Source organism: Sturnira hondurensis, unplaced genomic scaffold, assembly GCF_014824575.4.
Source record: "Sturnira hondurensis isolate 20B ecotype Veracruz unplaced genomic scaffold, ASM1482457v3 Scaffold0006413, whole genome shotgun sequence".
Classification (NCBI taxonomy): Eukaryota; Metazoa; Chordata; class Mammalia; order Chiroptera; family Phyllostomidae; genus Sturnira; species Sturnira hondurensis.
Window position 1 is genome coordinate 25,927,763 of NW_028079044.1, and position 25,021 is coordinate 25,952,783.

Here is a 25,021-nt window from a genome sequence, read left to right on the forward strand (position 1 = left end):
CTGACTGGAAATCGAACTTATGACCCTTTGGTTCTCAGGCCAGCATTCAATCCACTGAGCCACACCAGCCAGGGTGAGAAATTATTTTCTTTAACTCAAAAAATTATCATAGGGCCTGTTTCATTAAACTGAAGTCTCTGTATCCTTAGTGTACTTTAGGTTTTTATGCTACATAGTAAACAAAGCACTGGATTTGGTCTGAAAGCAGGCCAGTCAGCTTCTTTCTTACCCACCATAGTAATAACAATGAGCAAGTATCATTTATACACACTAAACATATTCATTAAAGTTACCTAATTTACTCCAAAGGAAAACCTATATTGCTAAGGAACATTATTCCCTGTGGAGGAAACTGATATTCATTGAGTTAGTTGACTTCTCCAAGTATACAAAGCTTGTAAGTGGTAGACCAGAATGTGAACATAATTGCAACATTAAAACTATACTCTTAGTATAGTGTTATTATACTGCACTTTCCTTGACCATGGGGCCCTGAGGGTAGCCAGTGTTCTGGCAGATGTGTGCCATTCATCATACTTTAGAATGGACTGGGCCAGGGAATCCTAGGAAATTTATCTCCTTCACTAGAGATATAATTGGGAAGTGCATATTCTGCCCTTTGTGAATCAGTTATGCTATGGAGTGCATATAAAGCATAAAGTAACTAAAGATGGAGTCCTGAATGTTACACATAGGAAGAGGCAAATGGAAGAAAAGAATGTAGTAAAGGGGACCAAAGGGCAGTTGAGGGGATGTAGAGCCACACAAGCTCATGGAAGCCAATTTATTGGCTTTCAAGAATTTCAAGAATGAGCAAGATTGTGATAATAATAGCTTCTAACATGCGGTAATTATTTACTCTGCATCAATACTGCTTTACATGACCCCACTCAATGACTTCACTTTTTAAACAAGTACAGTGAAGCACTGAATCTTTAATTTTCCCAACAGCACCCAGTGGAAGGTGGCAGGGTCAGACTCGTGCGTCCCAGCAGGCTACATCTGCTCTGCACCAGCATGTGCTACTGCCATGTTGAGTTGTCACACGACCAAGAATGTCAGGTGAATTAATGACTGGAAACTGTCCATTGGATCTGGTAATTAGAAAGTTAATGGGGGGTTTTTTTGCAGGAAAATTTTAGAGGACAGATAAGGATGACACCTGATTTTTCTTGGCTCCAGGAGAAATTAAATTGTGAGGAAATAGGAATACTGAGAAAAACACGATTCTGGGTAAAAGGGACTGTGGGAGAAAGAGTGGTATCTGAGTGGGATGCTGGGGCTCAGGGAGCGAGTGTCCCTCTTTTGTAAGGCGGACGATTAGAACCTGTTTTTAGCCTGAAAGGTAAAGAGGCACAAGAGAAAAGGGAAAAGTGATCGAGTCATGTTCCCAAGGGAAATGAAAGGAATAAAAGATATTTTTCACTTATTCAACTTTGTTGAATTAAAATCCTATCATGTGCCAAGCCCTGTGGCTAAGTACATGGAGGTAAAAACACAGAAATTGAACCAGCCTTTAATGGTGAAGTGAATTAACAGAGATCTTGGCCTTGACGAGAAGAGATGCTTCCTCTAAACAACTTGGTGAACGAGGCAGGACAAGTATTAATTTCTCTGTTTTATAAATGAAATAGCCCTAGATTTATTGGTCCTTTTTTCCTGCTTCCCTCAGTTCAGATAGCAAAGATAAGATGTTCAAATGAAAGAGATGTGACTAATGCTCTGTCACATGTGGTTTTTATAATCAATAAAGATGCTAGTTTAGATTAAAAAAAGAAAAACAGAAAGGAAGGGAGATGGCATATTCTTGAATCAGAATCCCTGCAAATGGAACTTAACAGTTTTAACAAGCCTTCTGCTCTCAGAAGATGCAACCCCTGCTGTGCATCGTTGGCCCTGGAAATCGGCATTTGGCCACAACCTGATGATCAGCTATGTATATCCCCTACCCTATTTTATTCTCAGAGTTACTGTTACTTTGGGTCAATTGGTGATAAAAGTGTAGACACTTAATTTAATCAAGACATACAAATCTTACTTCTTTTTACATTCTTATTTTCTGGCTTGTTTAACATTTTTGTAGATCTCAATTGAGTTGTAAGTAATGAATTTTACTTCTTTACAGTGAGCTCCTGAGATCTGCCTATTCAGCACTGTGCCATAAATGGTTCAACATGAGCTGTTCCTTATGTAAACATACAAAAGGCCTGACCCAGACTAAATCAATTTAAAAAGGAAAACATTAAAGCTATGTTTCCTGTTATATACTTAAAGTCTTCTTTGGTTCCTTATGATTATGTTATTGACCAACTATTATTGCAGACTCTATTTTATCCTCCTACACCACCTGCTGAATGGTTCGTATGGTATGGAAGATGAGTTTCGGAAGGGCAAAGCAATTACAATTATAACTCCTACATTTTAGCCAATAAAGCAGCTTTTTGTGTTAAGGGTAAGGAAGTTATGGGCATCTTGACTCACCCCCTTTCCTGATTTGAATTGCTAAAAGGCTTTAAAGACTAAAATAAGGAGGGAGAGCAAAGTTCTTAGAGCTTTTAGAAGTATGTGAATTTGAGACAAAATTTGATTCCTACTTGATATCAAACATTTCTAGGAAAAATTTAATTAGGAAATGAAACAAAATAAAACTTTTCTAAGGTATTTTTCTTTTTTTTTTTTTAAGGAGGACATTGTTAATACTAAGCATTTTGGTCCTCACTGAAATCATACAGTTCTTTTCTTAAGGTTAGTTTGCTAGTTAAGTTTCATTCTATTAGAATTCTTTGCTCTATTAATTTTGCAGTTGTTTCTTATGCTTGGAAAACATATTGCAAAATCAAAACTCTCTTCAATAAAGTATACTTTCATTTTTGGCATTGTAGTCAGATTGTTTTTTACTTTTAACAAGCTATTTTTAAGTTATAATGTTCTTGCTTTCAGAAAATAGCATTTTAGAAGTTGTAAAATGATTTCCAGCTTTTGAAAAAATAAAAATAAATTATTTTCAAATCTATGCCTGTAACCATTTATGTATTTATATATTTTTAAAAAACTCTAGTGTACCATGATATGTGAAATATATTTTTCAAAAGACATCTTGCTCTAATAGTGCTTAATAAAAGTTAATGTATGGTATTTGAAAACATTCTGAATATGTTTTCTTAATTTAGTATTAAAAAATAAAAGTGCTTAGAATACTCTATCTTATAACAACTGGCATTGGTTTTAAGTATGCATAAAACAAAATGGACATATCTTTAAAGAATAAAGATCAGTTAGTATTTCAAGTTGGGGAAAATTTAGGTGCATTTTGGATAATGAAATAAATCAATGCACCACTGTACATTTTCTGACTTTAACGAACTGAAAATAAGTCCTAAGAATTGTGTAATAACAAAGAATATTTAGATTTTATTTTCAAGTCTGAAAAAAGTTATCTATTTATTTTTATCAGAGAGAAATCAAACCAAACTTGTAAATTTTGTTTTATTAGCTAATTCTTTATAGTTAATATTTATATCAACCTAAACTAGTAAGTCAGATGGCCTACCTTTATTATTTGTAATAGTAATTTATATATAATAATTGGGGAACTGCCTGCTCAGGATGCTAAAATATTGTTGAGGAAAATGTGTTTTGTTAAAGTTGCAAGTGTATTTTTAATTGACCAAAGTTTTCTTAGAAACCATTAGTAATAAGTGGTTTCTTAGAAAGTAATGCACTTATTATGTAGTAACAAGCATGATATTAAGGTCTTTTTAGATTGATAAAAATTGATCAAATTAGAAGATGTGGGTAGAATTAATTGAGTTTGATTAATTAAGTTGTAGGTCACTGGTGTTCTGCTTGCTCAGGCTTCCCCTCTCCGCCAGAATCCTAATGGTTAGGGATGTAGCTCAGGGATAGAGCATTTAACTGCAGGATCCTAATATGTGCCCTGTCAAGGTAGAATCTCTCTTCCTCTCACTTCTGAGTCATTTCATTTTATACAAAATCGAGAAGAGAATCAAAGTAGGAGGACTTTTTGAACACTTACTGAATTTTTTAAGATGTGGCAAGTTCTTTCCTAGGCTCTTTATATGTTACTGCAGTTAATTTTCATAGTTAAGAAGAAAACTCAGATTTTCCTTTGCTCTTGACCACTGTGCTACTACCTAATTTCTGTACCCTTTTTGGCAGAGGAGAAAATGCTAATTCACTAGGCAAGTCAGGGCCAAACCATTTCTTTCTCCTGCAAGGCTGGATCTGGTGTAGACCTCTGACACTGTGAAGAAGACCAATCTGGCTTGAAGCCTCACTAGCCTGATGGCTTTGCTTCCTTCCACTCCTGTCTCCAGACAAACCATTGAGAGCCTCAGGCAAGTTTTTCGATGTGCTGCTTTTTCACACCTTTGGCCTTTAAACCAGTTGTTTCCTCAGCCTGAATACTTTTTTCATTGTATGAAATGAGATGGAACTCCTTTAACTATTGCTTTCTCTTTCCTGGGCTCCCCAGATCTAGGTCAGATGTGTCTCTAATATGCTTTTATTTGCATTCTATACCTAACACATTTTATAGCATTAGCTGTTTTGTAATGGGCTCTAAGCTGTAACTGACCCAATATCCCCAGGGCTGGTCACATTGTCCAGGATGCAGTGCCCACTAAATATCTTTGAATGAATGAATGCAGTTAGTTCATTGGAGGAAGAGCTATTTAGGTAGGATATAATTTTTTTGAATTTTTATTTTTCAGTTACAGTTGACATTCAGTATTATTTAGTATAAGTTTCATGTGTACAGCATAGTGATTAGACAATCACATAACTTATAAAGTGATTGCCCCCAATATTTCAAGCACCCACTTGGCACTATACGTACCATAGTTATTACATTGTATATTGCTGACTATTTCCTATGCTGTACTTTACATTCCCATGAGTATTTTGTGACTGCTAATTTGTACTTTCTTAATCCCTTCACCTTTTCCACCCAGCCCCCAAACCCCTCTCCTCTGACAACCATCAGTTCGTTCTCTGTATCTGAGTCTGTTTTTGCTGGTTTGTTTCTTTAGATTGTAAGTGAAACCATATGACCCTCATCTGACAGTTTCACTTAGCATAACAGTACTCTAGGTTCATCTGCTTTGTCAGAAATTCTTTTTTTAGCCAAGTAATACTTGTTTTTTATGGCGAAGTAATATTCCATTGCATAGATGTACCACGGCCTTTTTATCCCCTTGTTTATTGATGGACATTTGGATTGCTTTTGTGTCTTAGGTATTGTAAATAACAATGCAGTGAACCTAGGGATGCATATATTCCACCAAACTAAAAGTTTTTGCACAGCAAAGGAAACCGTCAACAAAATAAAAAAGACAACCCACTGAACAGGGGAACACTTTTACAAATACATCTGATAAAGAGTTAATATCCAAAATTTATAAAGAACTTATAAAAGTCACCACCAAAAAAACAAACAATCCAATTAAAAAATGGGCAAAGGACCTGAGTAGACACTTCTCCACAGAGGACCTACAGATGGCCACTAGACCTGTGAAAAGATGCTCTGTCAGTTTTGAATTAGTGTTTGGGGTTTCTTTGGCTATATACCCAGAAGCAGAATTGCTGGGTGATGAGCAGTTCCATTTTTAATTTTGTACCAATCTGCATTTCCACTAATACTGTACATCCTTGCTGGCACTCATTTATTGATTTATTGATAGTCTTTCTGACAGGCGTGAGGTGATACCTCACTGTGGTTTTAATGTGTTTCTCTGATTAGTGACGTTGAGCATCTTTTCATATGTCTACTAGCCATCTGTATGTCCTCTTTGGAGAAATATTTATTCAGATTATCTGCCCATTGTTTAAGTGGTTTGTTTGTGTTCATTTTGGTGTTGAGTTGGATGAGCTCTTTATAAATTTTGGATATTAACCCCTTATCAGATGTATCATTGGGGAATATCTTCTCCCATTTAATAAGTTGCCGTTTCATTTTACTGATGCTTTCTTTTGCTGTGAAAAAAACTTTTTAGTCTAATGTAGTTCCATTTATTTAAAAACCTTTGTTTGTTTCCCTTGTTCAAAGAGATATAAGGAGGATATAGTTTTGACCTTGACTAATGTGGGAACTAAGGAAGGATTTGGTTGCTTTTCACCAGTTACTACATTACCAGCAGTTTTATACTGTCAGGATATAGTTTTAAAATAGTAATTTTTTAAAAAGGAGAAGTAACTTTAAATTTGGTGTAAGACGTGAAAGGACAGCATTTACATTAATCCCATGGGGAAAAGGGTAAGAATTGTCTTCTAGGACAGTGATGAGGAGGGATTCCCCCCCCACACACAATATTGTAAAATCTTTGTTACTATAAATCTTTCTGATATCTTCTTACTATCTGTTTGATCACCACATCGTAGTTATATTTCTTTTTTATTGCAAATATAGTTTATTTGGCCTTCTATCTTTATCTCTTTATTTTCCTTGAATGCTGGAGGTTTGTCTATTTTTGGCTTTGTTGATCTTCTCTGCCTTTTAAAAAAAATTATTAATATGTTCTCTTATTTTTTCCTTGTAATTTGTAGTTTATTTTGCCTTTTTATGTTTACCTCATTAATTTTGAATCGTTCTTTTTTTGCTAAAACAGACATTTTAGACAATAAAGGTCCAAGTGCCACTTTACGTACTGCAACCTTTGATACGTAGTTTTTGTTTTGAAGTGTTTCTTAGTTCTTATATGACCAGTGAGTGACTGAGAAAATGTGTTTTTAAATTTCCAAACATGGGCAGTTTTGTAGGTTCTGTTTTAAATAGAATATCTATCTAATTGCATTATGATCAGAGGATACAGTCCATATAATATTAATTCACTGAAATGTGCTGAGGCTAACTAACTTTATTGCCCATCAGGTGATTTATTGGTTTATCTATGTGCTTGAGAAAAATGTATATCCACAAGTTGTTGAATGCTGTATCCTGTATATATCCATTCATCAAAAGTACTTTTTAAATTGTTATGAGTTCTTAGGGTGTTTTTAATGTGCGTAGTTAATATATTTCTAAATGAGGTGGCCTAAAATTTTTCACCATGGTTGGTGTCAATTTTTTCTTTTACCATATATGATTTGTAAAATTTTTTCAACCACAGTTTACATTCAGTACCTTCTGCATCAGTTTCAGATAACAGCAAAGTGGCCTCTTTTATGTTTGATTTTATTTTATTACCAATAAATTTAGAATTGTCTCAACTTTCAGACTCATTAGATCTTTTATATTTCATTAGTGACTGTATTTTAATAATTTTTTTCCGTAAATGTCCATGTCAAAGTAACTATTCCAGCTTTCTTTTGGCTTGTATTTTCTTAGTATATATTTTTCTTTGTTATGATTCTTAGTCTCCTTGTACACTTATGTTTTAGGTATATTTCATAAAAAAACAATAAGACTGGTTTGGTATATCCAGTTTTATTTTTTAACTGGACACTTTAAATCACTTGTGTTACTGTGATTATAGTTACATTTGGATTTATTTTTATGAGCTATTTGTCCACATTTTTGGTTTTTTCTTACTTTACATTTTAACTTTTGCTCTATCCATTTGAAAGTTACATGTTCCATGTGTATTATTTTAGTGGATACTCTAGCTATTTTAACATGTGCACTTAACAAAATCTAAAGTTAATACCTTTGTCTTCCAAATACAGTGAAACCTCGGTTCTCAGACATTTTGGTTCTTGACCAAGTTGTTCATGGAAAAAAATGTCTGTTTTCTGACAAAACTTCGGGTCTTTTGACACTTCTACCCAGTGAACCTTTCATGCTGATACCTGTATGATCAGTAATGTATCTCTCAGGCAACACAGGAGATTTGGTTTTTGAACAAATTGCTTCTCAAGCAGGTTTTTAGAACAAATTAAGTTGGAGATCTGAGGTTCCACTGTACAAACACTTTACCCCAAATTACCTGATCCCTTTAGCTTATATACTGTGATCATCTAGTCTTACTTTCAGCCTGTATTCTCCTCACAATTTTGGTATCATTTAATATTTTAAAAATAACATTTGTTTATGTTTACCCATAATTTACCAATTCCTTCCTTATCATTACTTTTTGAGATTCTTTGGCTATTTGGATCTAAGGCTTAGCATTTTTCAACATTTGTAGAATAACGTCACCTCTTCAACTGGTACCTCCTCCCCATTCACTGTATTATCTCCCTGAAATTCCAATGAGGTATATTTTAGACTTTCTCCCTCTCTTTTCCATTAATCTTAACTCTCTTTCCTATACAGTATTTCTTTGGTACTTTGGATTACGGTGTGTTGACTTGATATGCATATACATTGTTAAAGGAATGGCTACCATTGAGTTAACGAACACATCTAGTACCTCACATATTAACTTGGATTTTGGTGTGCTTTTTTTTCCCAGTGGGAACATTTAAGTTCTACTTTTTAGCAAATTTTAATCATATAATACAGTGCTGTCAACTGTGCTCACCATGTTATACATTACCTCCTCAGACCTTATTTATCTTGTAACTGAAAGTTTATGCCCTTTCTCTACTTCCTCTCTTAGCCTCTGGCGACCATTTTTTTTTATTCTTTGTTTCTATGGGTTTGGCTTAAAAAAAATCTACATATAAGTGATACCATGCCATATTTGTCTTTCTTTGGCTTATATCACATAGTGCAGTGCCCTTCAGGTTCATCCATGTTACTGCAAATAAAAAGATTTCCTAATTTTTTAAGGCTGAATAATATTTCATATATATTTTATGTAACATACAGAATGTGTCACATTTCTTGATCCATTTGTCTATTAAGAACACTTGCACTGTTTCCATGTCACGGTTGTTTCCGTGCCGTGGATGTTGTGAACACTGCTGCCGTGGACATGGGGGGCGCAGGCGTCTCTGTGAGGTCATGATTTCATTGCCTTTGGATCTGCACCAGCAGTGGGACAGGTGCTTCTGATGGTAGTTCTGTGTTTTTAAGTTTCTTGAGAAACCTCCATACTGTTTTTTGGCAGTGGCTATACCAGTTGGCCTTCCCAACAACCATGCACCAAGGTTTTCTTTTCTTCATATCCTATCAGCATTTGTTATCTCTTGTCTTTTTGCTCATACGCTTACTAATGGATATAAGGTGATATCTCATTGTGGTTTTAATTTGCATTTTCCTGATGATTGGAGATATTGAGCGCCTTTTCATGTACCTGTTGAACATTTGTATATCTTTAGAAAATGTGTTCAAATCTTTTGCCCATTTTTAAATTGGGTAATTTGCTTTTTTATATTGAATTCTGTGAGTTTCTTATGTATTTTGAATACATGGTTTGCAGGTATTTACTCCCATTCCAGAGGTTGCCTTTTCATTTTGTTGCTGGTTTCCTTTGCTTTGTAGAAGCTTTTTAGTTTGATATAGTTCCATTTGTTTATTTTTGCTGTTTTTTCACCTTTGCTTGTAGTGTCAAATCCAAAAAATCATTACCAAACAATGTCATACCCTTATGTTTTTTTCTAGGAGTTTTATTATTTCAGGTCTCACATAACTTCTTGCGTAACTATAGTATAATATCAAAACCGGGAAATTGACATCATTATGATCCACAGCCATACTCACATTTCACCAGTTTTACGTGCACTCATTTGTGTTTGTGAGTGTATATGTGTGCATAGTTCTGTGCAGTTTATCACATATGTGTTCATGAAACCATCACAATTAAGGTACAGAACTGTTCTGTCACTGAACGGTTTCTTAGGAGGGCTATTTTTAATTAACTTTTTCACTGCTGATAGAGTGCTTTGCGACCCCTACTCAGCATACAAGATCTCCTATTAAATAGATTTATTACTTGGGTGGGCCTTCAGCTTTATCTCTTCTTGTACAGTTATCAGCCAAAAGCTGGCATTGGGTGCTTATTTATTAATGTTCCTGGTTTCAGTTTTTTTGGAGGGATTTTCCAGCTTCTATTCCTTGTTGCCAGCTCTGAGATGTGTTTAAAAAAGATACTTTCAAGCATTTTCATTGTTTCAGATAGGAGTTTCATTCAAGGTTTCTAATATTCCATGCTTTTTTCTAGTTGACCCTAGAAACATTAAAGTACATGTATTTTTATAGGTTCTATTATAGTTTTTTAAACATAATTAGAAAAGTAGACATTTTGCCCTGGTACCTTTGTATCTATGATTAGTTGATGTTTAGATGCTGTATTCATTAAGAATTAGGTATATAAGATAATGTCCTCCTTCAGGAATAGTCAGAAAATTCATAATGGACCTCTTTACAAATAGTTTAATTTTTAGTCATATCTTATTTATCTCTATATTAGTCTTAATATCGAAATAACTAAAGCACAGAGATAGTAGTTTCTCCGAGCTTATGATCATCAGAAAGACTGAGGGCAAAGTTCACCTGAACCTTTTGCTTCCCCATTTTCTACAATTCAGATTTAAATTGTTTTGCAATTAACTTTTAAGATGGATTTATATGCCCAAGTACTATTTCTTTAAACTTTCAATCAGATTAAAAGGACAAATAAATAATTTAATTTCAAAAGCAAACAGAGCTAAACTCCAATCTTGATTCTTACACAGTTTGAAAATTTTCAGTTAGCATGGTTAGAAATATCTGGCTATTATTGCTCAATATGCAAACCCTTTTTTTATTAGGAAGAAGAACCTGTGGAAAGTCATGTTTTCCACAGACAGATGATGGGAGGAATGTAGCCAAGACAAAATATGGGGAATTTCAGGCCTAAATGAAAAATGCTGGAGAAGCTCAGTGTTTTTGTGGTTATAATCTTGTGATTATGCAGTTTCTCCATGTGCCAAGGGCAACAGAGGCCTGATGTTCATGCTGGCCTAGGTTGCTCTGTTTAGCTACTAGTACAGCACTAATTGTATTTCCAAAAATACTTTTCTTTTTTCAAGGGTTCTTAAAGTATTTTAGTTCTCCTTAAAATATGTTTAAGGAATTTATTTGAAATGCAGAAAGCACTGGCTAGATTAAAATAAGTAAACGCAACTTTTGTATGGGGAAAATAATCTAGGGAAGGAGGCGAGGCCACCAAGTGCCCGAGATACTGGCTGCACATCCGAGTTTGTCAAGGCCTGAAGCCAGAGGCTCCTGTGTGTTCTTATTGCCGTGGACAGATTGGAGTGTGCGTCTGAGACTTTGAAGATTTGCGTCAGTTCACAACAGTGAATTGAAAGAGCACTCACTGCTAATGATGTATTGGGAAGGACTGACAAATCATTGTGACGTTATTGTGCTGATGTACAGGGAGAGACCTTAGGAGCACAGATGTGGGAGGGAGTTTGGGGAAAGGGTGATCAGGGAAGCTTTTGTAGAAAGTGAGTCAGAGCTGGGAATCACATAACTCATTATAAGGTTATTCTAAGTGGTAAGTTAAGTTTGGGATACATTTTTATGTCGGAATATGTGGTAACTTTCTAATACCTGCCTCATAGGTTTGATTAACCCAGTGCACTTGTCAGCAATCCAAAGGCGGGAAATGATGATAATATGTTAGTGAGCAGAATGAACATAGAAGATTGACATTATCTGTTTGCCTTTTCTCACTTCCTTTGCAGGAGAGCTTTGAACTTAGGAATTCTTCGAGACCCTGGATCAGAAATCGAAGACAGACAATACCAAATAGACCTGCAGTCTATCAATATTGGTACTGCGCAGTGGGATCAACTAAAACCAGAGAAGGAAAGTGGCACCGGAGGGGCACTCCCGGAGAGTGAAAGGAATTCTCAGAATCCAGCTCTGGAGTGGAACATGGCCAGCAGGTAGGAAATGACTGAGAAACTTCTGTGCTTTCTAGCATTTCATTGCCAGGAGAGCTGTTGCTGATAGAACCTTTAGCATACCCAAAGTAAATGTTTTGGTATTACTTCTGCATTTCATGATAAACAAAATGTATTTTTAATTGAATCTCATGATTTTACTTGGAAACCAAGTAATCCTGCTATTACACCATAATTATTACAAATTCGAGATTGTGTCAGCCTTTTTTTTTAAGCTTGCAAATTTATTAACAGTTCTACTTTAGGCTAAGAATATATTCACGTATTCCCTTGAAATCCATTTTATTCAAGGTCAGATTTTTTTTTTCAGTCTCTCCTTTCCACTTATAATAAGAGGAGAAAACAACAAAGGCTCTGGTTGTTCTTTTAAGTCCACTTTAACTAAAAGCAGCTATGTTCACGGAAGCATTTTTTAAAAGAATTACTCCTGAATGTGAGCTGTAAGATTTGTAGAGAGCCAGGCCGTCTTACCTGGGCTATTCATGGTTCTCATCATAAGGGGTAGGATTGTTTGCTAGAAGGAAGGACTGGTCATTAAACACTGTTATATTGCAAAAAATATACATTGTATATTGTAAATAATTTTTATGATTTAACAAAGTTATTTTTCACCATTTTGTTAAATTTGTAGGATTCAACAACATCTGTTGCAGATAGCATTCCATAGTGGTTTGTTGATTGGATTTCTTTAAAACACTGCGTGCAGACTTTGTTGTACCCCTTGTGCAATGCTGATTTCATTGGGTTTTTGCCCCTTTAACACCAAAACAATATTTATCCATGTCTTGGCATTAATAATAGTGATAACATTAATAATAGACTATATAATGTTTATCACTTTATATAATTTCACAACAATGATAGAGGTAGGCACTTTTTTCTTAAATTATACGTGAAATAACTAAGCCCTGGACACAATCAGTAATTTGCCTAAAATCAAATACTATGTGGTCATCTGTACTGCTTTTTATGAAGTTCTTCTTTTTCAGGTGCCCACATTCTTTTCTAACATCAGTGTGCTCAATTCATAATGATCTTCTTTTAGCTTACCAAAAATGTGATGGCTTCTTGCTTTAGGCTTCTGTGTGTGATCTTCTCTGCCTGGAACTCTCTTAAACAGCCCTTTTCATTTGCCTCCTCAAGTCTCAGAGCACACAGACATCCTGTTTTCCAGGAAGTCTTCCCTGAGCCCCCACAAAAGGTTAGGTTCCCCTTGTGTGTGCTCTTAGATCATTCAGCAGGTTTAATTCTCATTGTCTGTGTACTTTGTGTAGGTCCTTAGGATGGTTCATCACCATCCTAACACTAAGTGCTTTCATTATATAAAATGAGTAATTAATAGCCCTTCATAGACAAGTGACAATGTGCCCGTACGGAGGGGTATAAATTTGTGTAAAAAATCTCCCACAAATGAGAAACGTACACCTCAGGAGAAGAATGCTGTCAGGGAGCCATCAACAGGCAGCAGTCCCAGAAGCTGCAGGTGATAAGTGTTTTGGTCCTAGAGGGAGGATCTTGGTGTGCACCACACATCAGTGCACCATCCTGATCTCCGAACACTGCACGATACCAGCCAGGATCAAGTTCCCTCACTCCTCCACTTTACTCAGGTACCAGGTTTAGACAGTACCAGCTTAAGAAACTTATGTGTCATTATTTCTTAAAAACCACGAATCCTGTTATCAACAAAGATGGACCTGATGTTGCCTGGAAATTTTATGACCATCGAGGCTTAATGCAGTCATATCTCAGCTAGTCATTCCTCAATCAATTTATTTGATAAAAAGTTTGCATGTGTGTATGTATGTTTTAATAATTGATTGAGTTGAAATTCATATGCATAAAATTAGCCATTTGAAGTGAACAGATCAGTGACATTTTATACATTCATGATGTTTTGTAACAACCACCTCTACCTATAACCACCAACCAACTCTTTGTAGTTACAATTACTTTCTTCACCCCAAACTAAAACCCTTTACCCATCAACCAGTTTCTCTGCATCTCTTTCCCTCCTCATAGCCCCTGTCAGCCACCCATCTGCTTTCTATCTTCATGAATTTATCTGTTCTGGACATTTCACATAAAAGGACTAATATAATATGTGACCTATTGTGTCTGGCTCATTCACTTAACACAATGTTTTGGAGGTTTATTCACATTATAACCTATATCAGTACTTCACTGTTTTTGTTGCTGGATGTAAGCACCTTAGTTTGTTTATCCGTTCGTCTGTTAGACATTTGGGCTCTTTTCACCTTTTCACCCTTGTAAGTAATGTTGCTTTGGACATTTGTGACAAGTGCCTGTTTTCAGGTATTGGGGATATATGTACAAGTAGAATTAGTCATATGGCAATTTTGTGTTTAACTTTCTGAAGAACTACCAAACTGTTTTCCAAAAAATGGCTGAATTGTTTTGCATTCCCACCAGCACTGTTCAAGGGTTCCAGTTTCTCCACATTCTCACCAGCACTTACTTTTTCCTTTCATCTGTAGCCATGCTACTGGGTATGGTTTTGATTTACGTTTCTATAACAATTAATAATGTTGAGCAGCTCTTCACATACTTGTTGGCCATTGTGTACTTCTTTGGAAAGATGTTTTTTTCAAGTCTTTTGCCCATTTTTACTTGGATGATTAATTCATCTGTCTTTTTCTATCATTGTCCGTGCTTTTGGTGGTATATCTGAGAATCCATTCCAATTTCAAGATCATGAAGGTTTATGCCTGTGTTTTTTTCCACATTTTTTATTGTTGTTCAAGTACAGTTGTCTCCATTTTCCCCCGACCCTGGTCATCTCCACTTCCCACCCTTGATCTTTGGTTTTGTTCGTGTCTCCTTTATACATGTTCCTGAAAACTCTTCCCCTGTGGGGGCAACTTTGCCCGCAAGTCCCCCGTCCACCAGGGATGAAAAAGAAACTACCAAGACATGATCTGCTTGAGGAGGAGAGGTGGTCAGTCTCTCAGAGGAGAAGGACCAAGAACCTTTTCTTCAACGGCTTTAATTAGGTTATAATACACAGGAATACAGGAAAAGCTTATCAGTCAATGTCAGGTGACAGGGATCAAACAATAGATAACATTTCAAAGAAATCTGAGGGCTTAGTCTGAGTCAGTGTCTGTCAGGTAAGAGGGTTGCGAAAACTTTGGTAGACATGCTCATTTTCTGCTCGGACCCGTATATGAATGAAAGTGCTCTTAGAAAAGCAGGCTTCACAGGACTTTGTGAATTCTTTCTTATGCCTGATCACCCCAGAACCTGCTCTAGCTGGCAAAGGGATGCACCACCTTCCCAGTCATAGGTTTTTAGGCTTAAGTTGGATTAGAGCCAGGAAGCACTTCTCCCAGATGGAAATGGGGACTCAGACTATGTCAGAATAGCCGGGGGAAGAGGGTCCATCACTCCCTCTTTGCTGCAGCCCCCCGAGTCCTTCCTTGAGGGTCTCCCAAGTGATCTTGTCTGGCTTAGGTTGCCCCCCCTTCTGAGGGGTCTTACCCATCTCTGACTAACCAACCAAGCGTTGGGGGCAGGGGATGAGGCAGAAGCAGCTCTGCTGCCAAAGGTACACTTTGTCTCCTTAGTGGCTTACAGTCTGGAAGTCGATCACTCAGCCTTATCCATGGGGGACAGTTACAACTCCTGAAACCAGGCAGAGCGGTTCCCAACATACCCCTTTATGCCTGTGTTTTTATTCTAAGGGTTTTCTTGGTTTAGCTCTTGTGGTTAGGTTGTTGATCTATTTTGAGGTTGATTTTGGAGTTTGTTTGTTTGTATCTATAGTATGAGGTGAAACTCCAGCTTCACTCTTTTGTGTGTGGATATCCAATTGTCCCAGTACTTTTTGGGGGGTACAAACTGTTCTTTCCCCATTGAATGTTCTTGGCACCCTTGTCAAAAATTAGCAGACATTTGAACGTTCAACATGTGCAATGCAGTCTTTTACACTAGAGAAGCAAGATAAAATAATTTCTAGTATGTGCCTTTCTTTTTCAGAGCTCAGCATCCAGTCAAGAAGACAGACTAGTTAATTAGCTCTTAGAGTGCAGGGCAGCAAGTGCTACAACAGACATAAGTATAGGATGCTGAGGGTCACGGAAGAGCCACATCAGTCTGGATAGATGCATTCCGTGTACATAGGACATCTCAGGCTAATACATGTGGCAAGCACATAAACAAAACAAATTCATCTAAAATCTACTTAGGTGCGAAATAGAGAATTGAAAGAAAGAAATGAATAGTTTATAGGTGCTTTGTCAGGAAGTTTCACAGAGTACACAGCTTCTGAATTTGTTTCCACAGAGTATAAGTAGCAGGAGCAGGACCTGCTGTTTTGAGCTAAGATAGCAGTAAGTCTGAGAGCCAGGAGTATGAAAATGTGACATGCTTTATTTACTTCTGAATACTCAGACATAATATCGTGCTTGGCACATAAGTACTTACTTAATATTAAGATTTGAGTGAATTAATCAAACATTGAATGATTAGATGATTAAGTAGAGCTGACAAATCACATAACTGAATGAATATTTCTGATGAAGAAATTCTGATGAATGTGTCTTCAAATGACACAAAAAATTTAGATCTGATACAACTTAGTTCTGATTAATCTTGTCAGAAATATAAACAGAACCTTAATGTAATTATTTTTGTTCAATAGTGTTAGAGCTAAAATTCAAGAGGTAAAATTGTTACCCAGTGAAGAATAATTTGTTTCCACCCCAGACAAGTATCCCAGTTTTTATTCATTCTTCCTGAGTACATTACTCCAATTTTGTCTTTAATTGTAATGTGTTTTATACATTTATGCCAGGGAGAGAGGAGCAGGGAAGTTAAGCATAAAAAATCATCAGATTCTAAAATGGGTAAGTCTTCTGCTTCCAAAATCTTAATTTTTCAGCTGAGGGAATACATCAGGGTTCAGTCAGGTCAGCAAAAGCACTGTAAGTATTTTAGCATAAAAATTTCTTTTAGAAACAAGACCTTATTCAATCCAAAGAAGCTGGCAAGGAAGGGTCTAAAAGAGGGAGATGGCAGATCAGAGAAAGGTCACTACCCAGCCCTCTTGATCCTGGGCCCTGGGTAAAAGATGTGTTGTTCCCAGGGCAACCTGGGAACCTGGCATGACCAGCAGCGGGAGGGACCTCAGGAGGCTGCTGCCACTGTGTCTGGGGGTGAGCCTGCAGGTGCTGTTGGTCAGCAGGGCCAGTGGTCAGGAGGAAGCGCTGGCCACAGAGTCGGGAAGAGTGAGGACAAGCTGGGATCTGTTGGCACCTCTGCATTGGAATTTCACTACATTTAAAACAGCATGACTTTAAGAGTATGTTGGCTACTGTTTCCTTTACATCTTCCAAATCTCATACAACTTTTTCTCTGAGCTCTGAACCAGTCTTATTAGCAAGTTATTACAGAATAAAACCACTACGAGAAGCTAAGTGAGGACATTTCTTGGCTCGTACAATGGTAGTTAAAAGAGAGTTAAGGGTAGAACCCTGGTTTGCATCCACTTACTTTACTTCTACTCAATGCCCTGACCCGTTACACTTAGGCTGAAGTTCATTGTGTATCACTTTTTTCATTTTCTCTTAGCAACCATGTTTTACTACATCTGGGCTTATTTTGTAGTCTGTGGAAATGAAGTGCTGAGCACTAAAGCAACTGGTACTGATGTCTGCCATGTGCATGTTACACATTCAAATTGCTGTGGCTCTTTCATCGGTGCTTTGGGCGTATGGCATGGGGGGTGGGAAGTTTATTGTGTAATTATACGAAAGTACCATTGAGCCTTACTTCTCCAGGTTAATACAATTTTCTTGTTTATAATGTGTAAAGACAATTTGAATAAACTTAAAACTCTACTTGAAAAATAAATCATTTAGTTTTTATCACGATAATTTTATTTGCCCCTACCACTACCTATGTTTGATTTCCTTGGTAATTTTCCCTTCAAACTTCATTGTCAGGGAAATGGTTGCAGCATATTCATTTGTTTAAATATTTTGATACACATGTATCAAATTATATATACTACTCTGTAGGCCGCCCCCCACCCGACATAGGATATTTTTAGATCATTGTTACTGTATTTGCCTAGAAAGGTTAATTTGAATCTGACATATTCCTAAAATTAGTCAGCCCTGTGTTTCTCACAGGATTAGTAACATTGATTTTGTGTTGATACTAAAATCCCTGAAGCATATATTATTGGCCTTAATTCTGAGAGATTGTGACTGTTCCATCTGTCTTTTGATCTCTTATTTTTACTTTTGAAGTAAAGTTACTACCCACATGTTCACAGGAGCCCTTGCATATTTTGATTTGAGATTTATAAAACATTAGCTCTTTCCAGAATTGTACCTGAAAATATTAACAGGAATATAGACTAAAAGCATCTTCTTTGTTCTTATTCTTCAACCTGAAAACCATCACTTATGTCTTTTTAATTTGTGAGGATGTCAAACTAATGCCTGAGCAGAATCAAACAAGTTGGTCTAATTCCCATACCTCATAGATTAATGCCCAAAGTGACCTACACCTACTTGAATTGTATAGTATTTTTAAAGAGATAATTTTAAAATTGTATTTATTTTTGGTTTCCAAGGTGCTATTTTATTTTTACTAAAGTATATTTGGCATATAATGAACTTCAAGTATACAACATATGACTCTACATTTATATATATTATTTTCTATGATATGATCACCATATTAAGTCTATAATAGTGTGATAACTTTGCACAGTGACAGATGGTTTCTTGAATTGGACAATTTCATGATAAATCCCTTAAACAATCACAGCTTTACATGAGAGTGTATGATTTCTCTCCTGATTAAAGTACCTGGGAACTGGATGCGAAAGGAAAAAGAACCCTGGCAACAGGAAGAAATAGTCAGTTTTTCCTTCTTAGCAGCAAGCAGATGTTTTCTTCCTCATATCATCGTCTGAGGGTGTCGTTGGTGGCCTGCAAAGGTGGTATGGAGATAAAAAGACAGAGATCTGTCTTGCCGTCTTCTTTGTATCATAGTATAGTTACTGACAGAGAGTAAGTACTCAGAAAATTAGAAAATATTTCAATATAATCATAATAGGATATCCTAACATTTTAAAACTGCCTATATCTTCACTTATTGTAACCTTCATACAGCTTCTAACATGATGATTGTATGTGTCAGTGTGCACATGTGTGCATGTTAATGCCCTGACTGACTCAAACCCAACTGACCAAAGCCCTAAATGGCCAGTTTTCCCTTCTTTAGCATTTTATCTTTTAGAGAAGGAACCAAACAAGATGATACCAAAATTTACTTAGAAGTATATGTACAACACATGACTTTTACACATTATTCTGCATAACTTCGTGAGCATGCTGCATAGTACAGCAGTGCATGGTAAAAGCTTTGAAAATGAAGTAAGTAATGGGACCATGTGCCCTTGGTAAATCCCTGTTTGTGATGGAGGCTGTCCAGGAAGTATCCACCCACGTACTATGAAAACTAGAGGCATTTATTGAGCAAGATACAATATACAAGAAAACATCGTATGTAGGACAGTGATGCCTCAGTCCCCTTCAAAGTAGGCACCTTGAAACCTCACACAGTTCTCCAGTTGCCGTCAGCTGCCCCGTTGTATTTTCCTGAATCTCATCAATGGTCTGAAACCTCTTCCCCTTTCCAAGGTGATTTTAGTTTTAGAAGAAGCCAGAATCACAGGCACCAAATCTGAGCTGTAGGGGGGCTGAGTCACCTACACGATTAGATGTTTCACCAAAAACCTCTTCCTTGTGATGAAGCTGCCAGTCACCAGTTGCTCATAGCTGTGGCCTTCTGAATCATCTGGATGGTTTTAGTGGAGGAATGGTCAAGCTTAATGCAAAAGCTGAAGCAGATTCATTGCTGTACTCAGTCAGTCATATTTTGAATGTGACAGCCACAGAGTACACATGCTCACTTAACAGCAGCCTCTACACCCCCAAAGCCAGTACAGTGACGTCATCACTGTTCACACATACACATACCAGTTGACTCTTCTTGGCTGCCAGGTTACATCAGTATCATGCAAACTGTTCTCGTTATATTAAAAGTGGCTGGATTTTTTCTGGACAGACTTTGTATATCCGGAATGCATGATTTCTAATGTCCTTTTCTCTGAGTAACTTTTAGCAATCCCTTGGTTTCTCTTTTGTTTTACAGTTTTTCCTTGGACAAAAAAGAGCTATCAAGTAGAATTAGGTGCAGGAGTTCCAGACTATAGATATAAACAACTAGAAACTATAACCAGAGCATCTCAGTAAAATTGAATTAAGTAGATATTTCAATATAGACATGTGCTTAAGCCTTTCTTTAGAGGATATAGTAAATGTAGCACCTGTGATCTCCATCACAAATATATTAAACATAGTTTCAGTTTGTTATTTTGTTTGTTTTGAGGAGAGAAATTTTTTGCTTGGACTTTTTCTTAAGAATGGGACTGCAACAGTCTTCATATCCCGTAAGAGCTGTTCTGTGCACACAAAGACTATGGCATATTTTGTTGTCTTTTGGTGGAATATTTGGGAACCCTTAGTACCATGTTTCCTAGTCTTTTTTGTTATGTGAGTTTTGAAGTATGGTTCTTAAACTGCTTCAATATTACCTACAAAGTCATACCAAAAATGTATGGAAGGTGGACAGAAGAACCTTAGTTTAATTATGCTGAGCCCTAGAAAAATGACCACAGCCTTCCTATACCTGTATTTTCATGAGTGTGTGTGGCATGTAATTATGCCTTCTTGCTTAGTAACAATTTCAGAGAAACATACTGTTCCTTACTTGCAATCTGCTCCTCCCAGAGCTCAACAAAGTAGCTTTTGTTAACACATACGATTACTTTCCTGTCATTTGATTAGCACCTTATGATAGTCAATGTTTTTTTCATCCTCAAAGAGGGTTTTATAACTTCCCGCCATCCTTGTTTCTATGACACATTAAATCATTGTTGTATTAGAGTATATCAGAGGAATAGTTCTTTTGCAGCTCTTCTAACCCTATGCCTTTTCATGCTGTAATCAGTTTTTTCTAGCTCATTTTAATCCATTTATTATAGATGATGAGCTATTTCAGGAAGATGTGTCTAATTGTGGATTTTATCATATTTACCTGGTCAAAGAATCATTGTGTTCCTTGAATCTGTGTATTCCTGTATTTCATCAGTTCTGAAGAATTCTCAGCCATTATCTCTTTAATATCATCTCCTTTTTCTTCTTTTCTCTCTTTTTGGAATGGCAATTAGATATGTCAGACTTGCCTCTTTAACTTTTATTTTAAACTTCCTGTTTTAAAATTTATTAAATTCCTGGAGTTTTCTCATATAAATTTTAGTTTACTAAATTTTCTTAAATCTAAATTACTGTTTTTCCATCTATTATATATTTAATTTTAGTAACTATGTTTTTTACTCCTGGAAGTTCTATTTGGTTGTTTTCCGAATCTTTTTTTTAATAGTACTTTTTTTTTCATTCATGTGTTTATTATATCCTATATGTCGGAGTTTTAAACAAATTTATTTTATTGTCTATGTGTAGTAATTTTATTATCAGAAGTTCTCAATAATGAATCCGATAATGGGGTTGAGTTCTCCTTTTGCTAATAAAGAATAATTTTTTGGTGGGGTGTATAACACCATCTGTGATTAGGTGTTTATCTTCCCTGGTCTTTGTCCCTGACAACCCTTTTTGTCGTTTTGAGAGAATGTTCTCCAGAGAGGTTTTGCGTCCATTTCTGATAGCTGCCTCAGGGTTATCAAAGGTCTGTTGCCACTTTTATATAAATAACTCAGATGGGTATTTTTGGACTGACACAGTAATATAAATTAAGCTATGAAACAAATGAAGGATTATTCTTTTTTCTTTAATTTTCCAGGCATAGCTTTGTTTTTTCAACAAGTTCACTTGCCAGAGAGGCTGACTTCCTCATTTTTTCGTTTTCTGACAGCAGATATTTTTCTAGCCCTGTAAGGGCCCCTGATGTGTAGATGCGCAGCTTACTTCAAAATCCTTCCCTATCAGGGATGTAAGAATTAGCCTGTGGTCTCCATATGGCGGTTAAAAAATCTGTTCCCTTAGTTCACTGAGAGTGATGCAGTCCTTGAAATCATTGTCAGTGCGTTAATACTATGAGTTTTGCTTCTCTCTTTTGTTATTTTAAACTCTAGCCCTGGCTGTAGCTCAGTGGATTGAGTGCAGGACTGTGAACCATACGATCACGGTTTGATTCTCAGTCAGGGCCCATGCCTGGGTTGCAGGCCAGTTCCCAGGAGGGGACTCACAAGAGGCAAGCATAAATCGATATTTCTCTCCTTTGCTCCTTCCCTTCCCCTCTAAAGATAAATAAATAAAAAATCTTAAAAAAAATAAACCCTAGACTGTTGTTTAGTAAATGTTGGAAGAATTTAATTCTTGTATTTATTTTTCAGTGTTATGTTTTTCTTTATAATTCATCCTTGAAAATATTTAAGTCTAAAAAATTAGTGATTTTTAAAGTGTATATTATAACATCAAATGTTATTGTATTATTTCATAAAATTAAAACTAAGAATATGAATACTAGAACTGAAGATCTGTACTAGCACAAGTTTTGGTTTCTCAATAATATTTTCCAATTTTACCTTCTACCATGTATACAATACTTCATTTGAAATTATTGGCAACTTTTAATATGGAATAGAACTGTCATGCTAAATAACTGCTCAAACGTGAGAAGGTATAAAGAAGAATTAAAATAGAGGCCAAATACTATTCTGGGGTCACCTTGACTACCATGGCCAGTTGTGGAATCTTTGTTCCCACTGGGTATAGTCCCTGAGCCTCCTTTTCTTATGGATGATGTGGGACTAATGATGCTCCTCACTCTGCATACAGGTCGTTGTGAAGCAGCATTTAGTATGAAAGTCAGAAACGGCGTTTCACAAATCGTAAAGGCAGTAATAATCAGTGTGCTTAGAGAGTTCTTAAAACGTTTTTTAAAAAGAGGTCTAAGATTAAGAGGATATGGTTATGAATGTAGTGAGGTTGGTAAGGTGTCAGTTGTCAGTTAGAAAGTCAGAAATATTAAAAATAGGAAATTAAATTTATTGCCCCACAATGAGATTATTGGTAACAAAAATACTAAGCTCATTTTAAAAACAAAAGGCATTAAAAACAAAAGTAAGTTTTGAGAGGTGCTAAGATGCAACTCATATGAAATGATTAATTACATCTGAATTTCTCAGTGATTTTTAAAAATTTTTATAAATCAGAAGTACTGAAGTTACAGAGCTATAACTATAAAATATGTAAATAGGAATGCCCAAAATAATGATTTTTGTCATATATATTATGGTACAAAGACTTGTAAAAACTTAATGGAACTTTTTCTTGAAAAAAATGAAATAGCTAACAATAATGTACTTTATTTTTTAGCATACGGCGGCATCAAGAAAGAAGAGCAATTATGACTCCCATTTTAACAGATTTTTCTGTCCGAATAACTGGAGCACCTGCCATCATTTTCACCAAAATAATTTCTCCAGAAAATATGCATACTGAGGTTAGAACTTAATTTAGGTCTCCTTTGGTCTAAATAAGGGAGCGGCTCTTCTTTGTATGCTAGGGGTCTGAATAGTTTCAGCGCACAGACTATGAGATTAGCTCGTTGTTAACTGGTTACTGTTACAGCTATAATTGAGCACTTTCCAGAACCATTCAGTTGCTACTTTTTATGTACTAGCTCATTTAACCCTCATGATAATCCTATTAGCTTATCCTACCATCCTCACTTATATGCGGAAATGCTGAAGTATAAAAAACTTAACCCAAATAACCCATCCGAATTTTCACAAGTCGTAAGTGGCCAAGCATGGTATGAACCCAACTGGTCTGGCTCCAGACCACACACACCCTGTACAACCTCCTTCTAATGAAAGCAACACTAATACTGACAATAACTTAGCGTTCTCCCGTGGATTACCCTATGGAGAGAGTTCTGCTTGTATCACCTTATTTAGTCTTCACAATATCCTCATGAGATAGATATTATTAGTATCTGTATTTTATGGGTGAATAAAACTGGGACCAAGTTATTAGCCAGTTACTGGTGGATCCATGTTTCAGGCCTGATCACTGTGTGTCACGCCTCCATGCCTAGAATAGAAATGTAATAATAATGTGATTCATCAGAACCTTACAAAGCTCTTCATTAGAAAGAAATTGAAGAAGATGTAAATAAATATACCATTCTTTTGGATAGGAAGAATTAGCATCATTAAAATGTGTATGCTACCCAAAGCATCTATAGAGCCAGTACAATTCTTATCAAAATACCAATGGCATATTTCATACAATGAGAACAAATAATCCAAAAAGTTATTTGCATCCGTAAAAGAGCCTGAATAGCCACAGCCATCTTGAGAAAGAAAAAAAATGGAAGAATCACACTAGCCAGTATCACACTATACTATAAGACTATAGAAATCAGATACACCATGATACTCGCATAAAAACAGACGTATAGATCGACTGAACAGAATAGAGAGCCCAGAAATAAGCCCTTGCCTGTATAAGCAATTAATGTATGACAGAGGAGGCAAGAACGTACAGTCAGATAAAACCAGTCTGTTCAATAAATGGTTTGGGGAAAATTGGACACATGCATGCAAGAATAATGAAACAGACCACCTCCTTACACTATATACAAGAATAAACTCAAAGCGGGTTAAAAAATTAGATATAAGACCCGAAACCATAAAACTGGTAGAAGAAAAGTAGGTAGTAAACTCTCTGACATTTCTGTTAGCACTGTTTTTTCTGATACATCTTGGGCAAGGGAAGCAAAAGAAAAAACAAAGGGAACTTCATCAGACTAAAAATTCTTTGCACAGCAAAGGAAACCATCATCACAAACAAAAGACAACTTATTTAATGGAAGAATACACTCAGTGAAATTATTGGTAGCAAAAATATTAAGCTTAAATATTACTTTTTAAAAACAAAAGTAATTTTTGAAAGGTGCTAAGATGCAACTAATATGAAATGATTAATTACATCTGAATTTCTCAGTGATTCCCCTATCAGTGATACATTGATAGGGGGTTAATACCCCAAATATATAAAGAAATACGACTCAATACCAAAAATAAACAAATTTAATTAGAAAATGGGGAGAAGACCTCAAGAGACACTTCCAAAGAGGACATACAGATAGCCAA

General features: G+C 36.1%; 1 protein-coding gene across 3 annotated transcripts in view; it reads left to right on the forward strand.

The window, feature by feature from the left end:
• The window catches only part of VPS13B (vacuolar protein sorting 13 homolog B), a 690,921-nt gene that overhangs the window by 387,600 nt on the left and 278,300 nt on the right, over nt 1-25,021 (forward strand). For all 3 annotated transcript variants that reach the window (XM_037048265.1, XM_037048266.1, XM_037048267.1), the window contains exons 31-32: nt 11,578-11,781; nt 23,238-23,364. In XM_037048265.1, the coding sequence (XP_036904160.1) occupies nt 11,578-11,781; nt 23,238-23,364 (331 nt within the window). The remainder of the gene's footprint in view (nt 1-11,577; nt 11,782-23,237; nt 23,365-25,021) is intronic.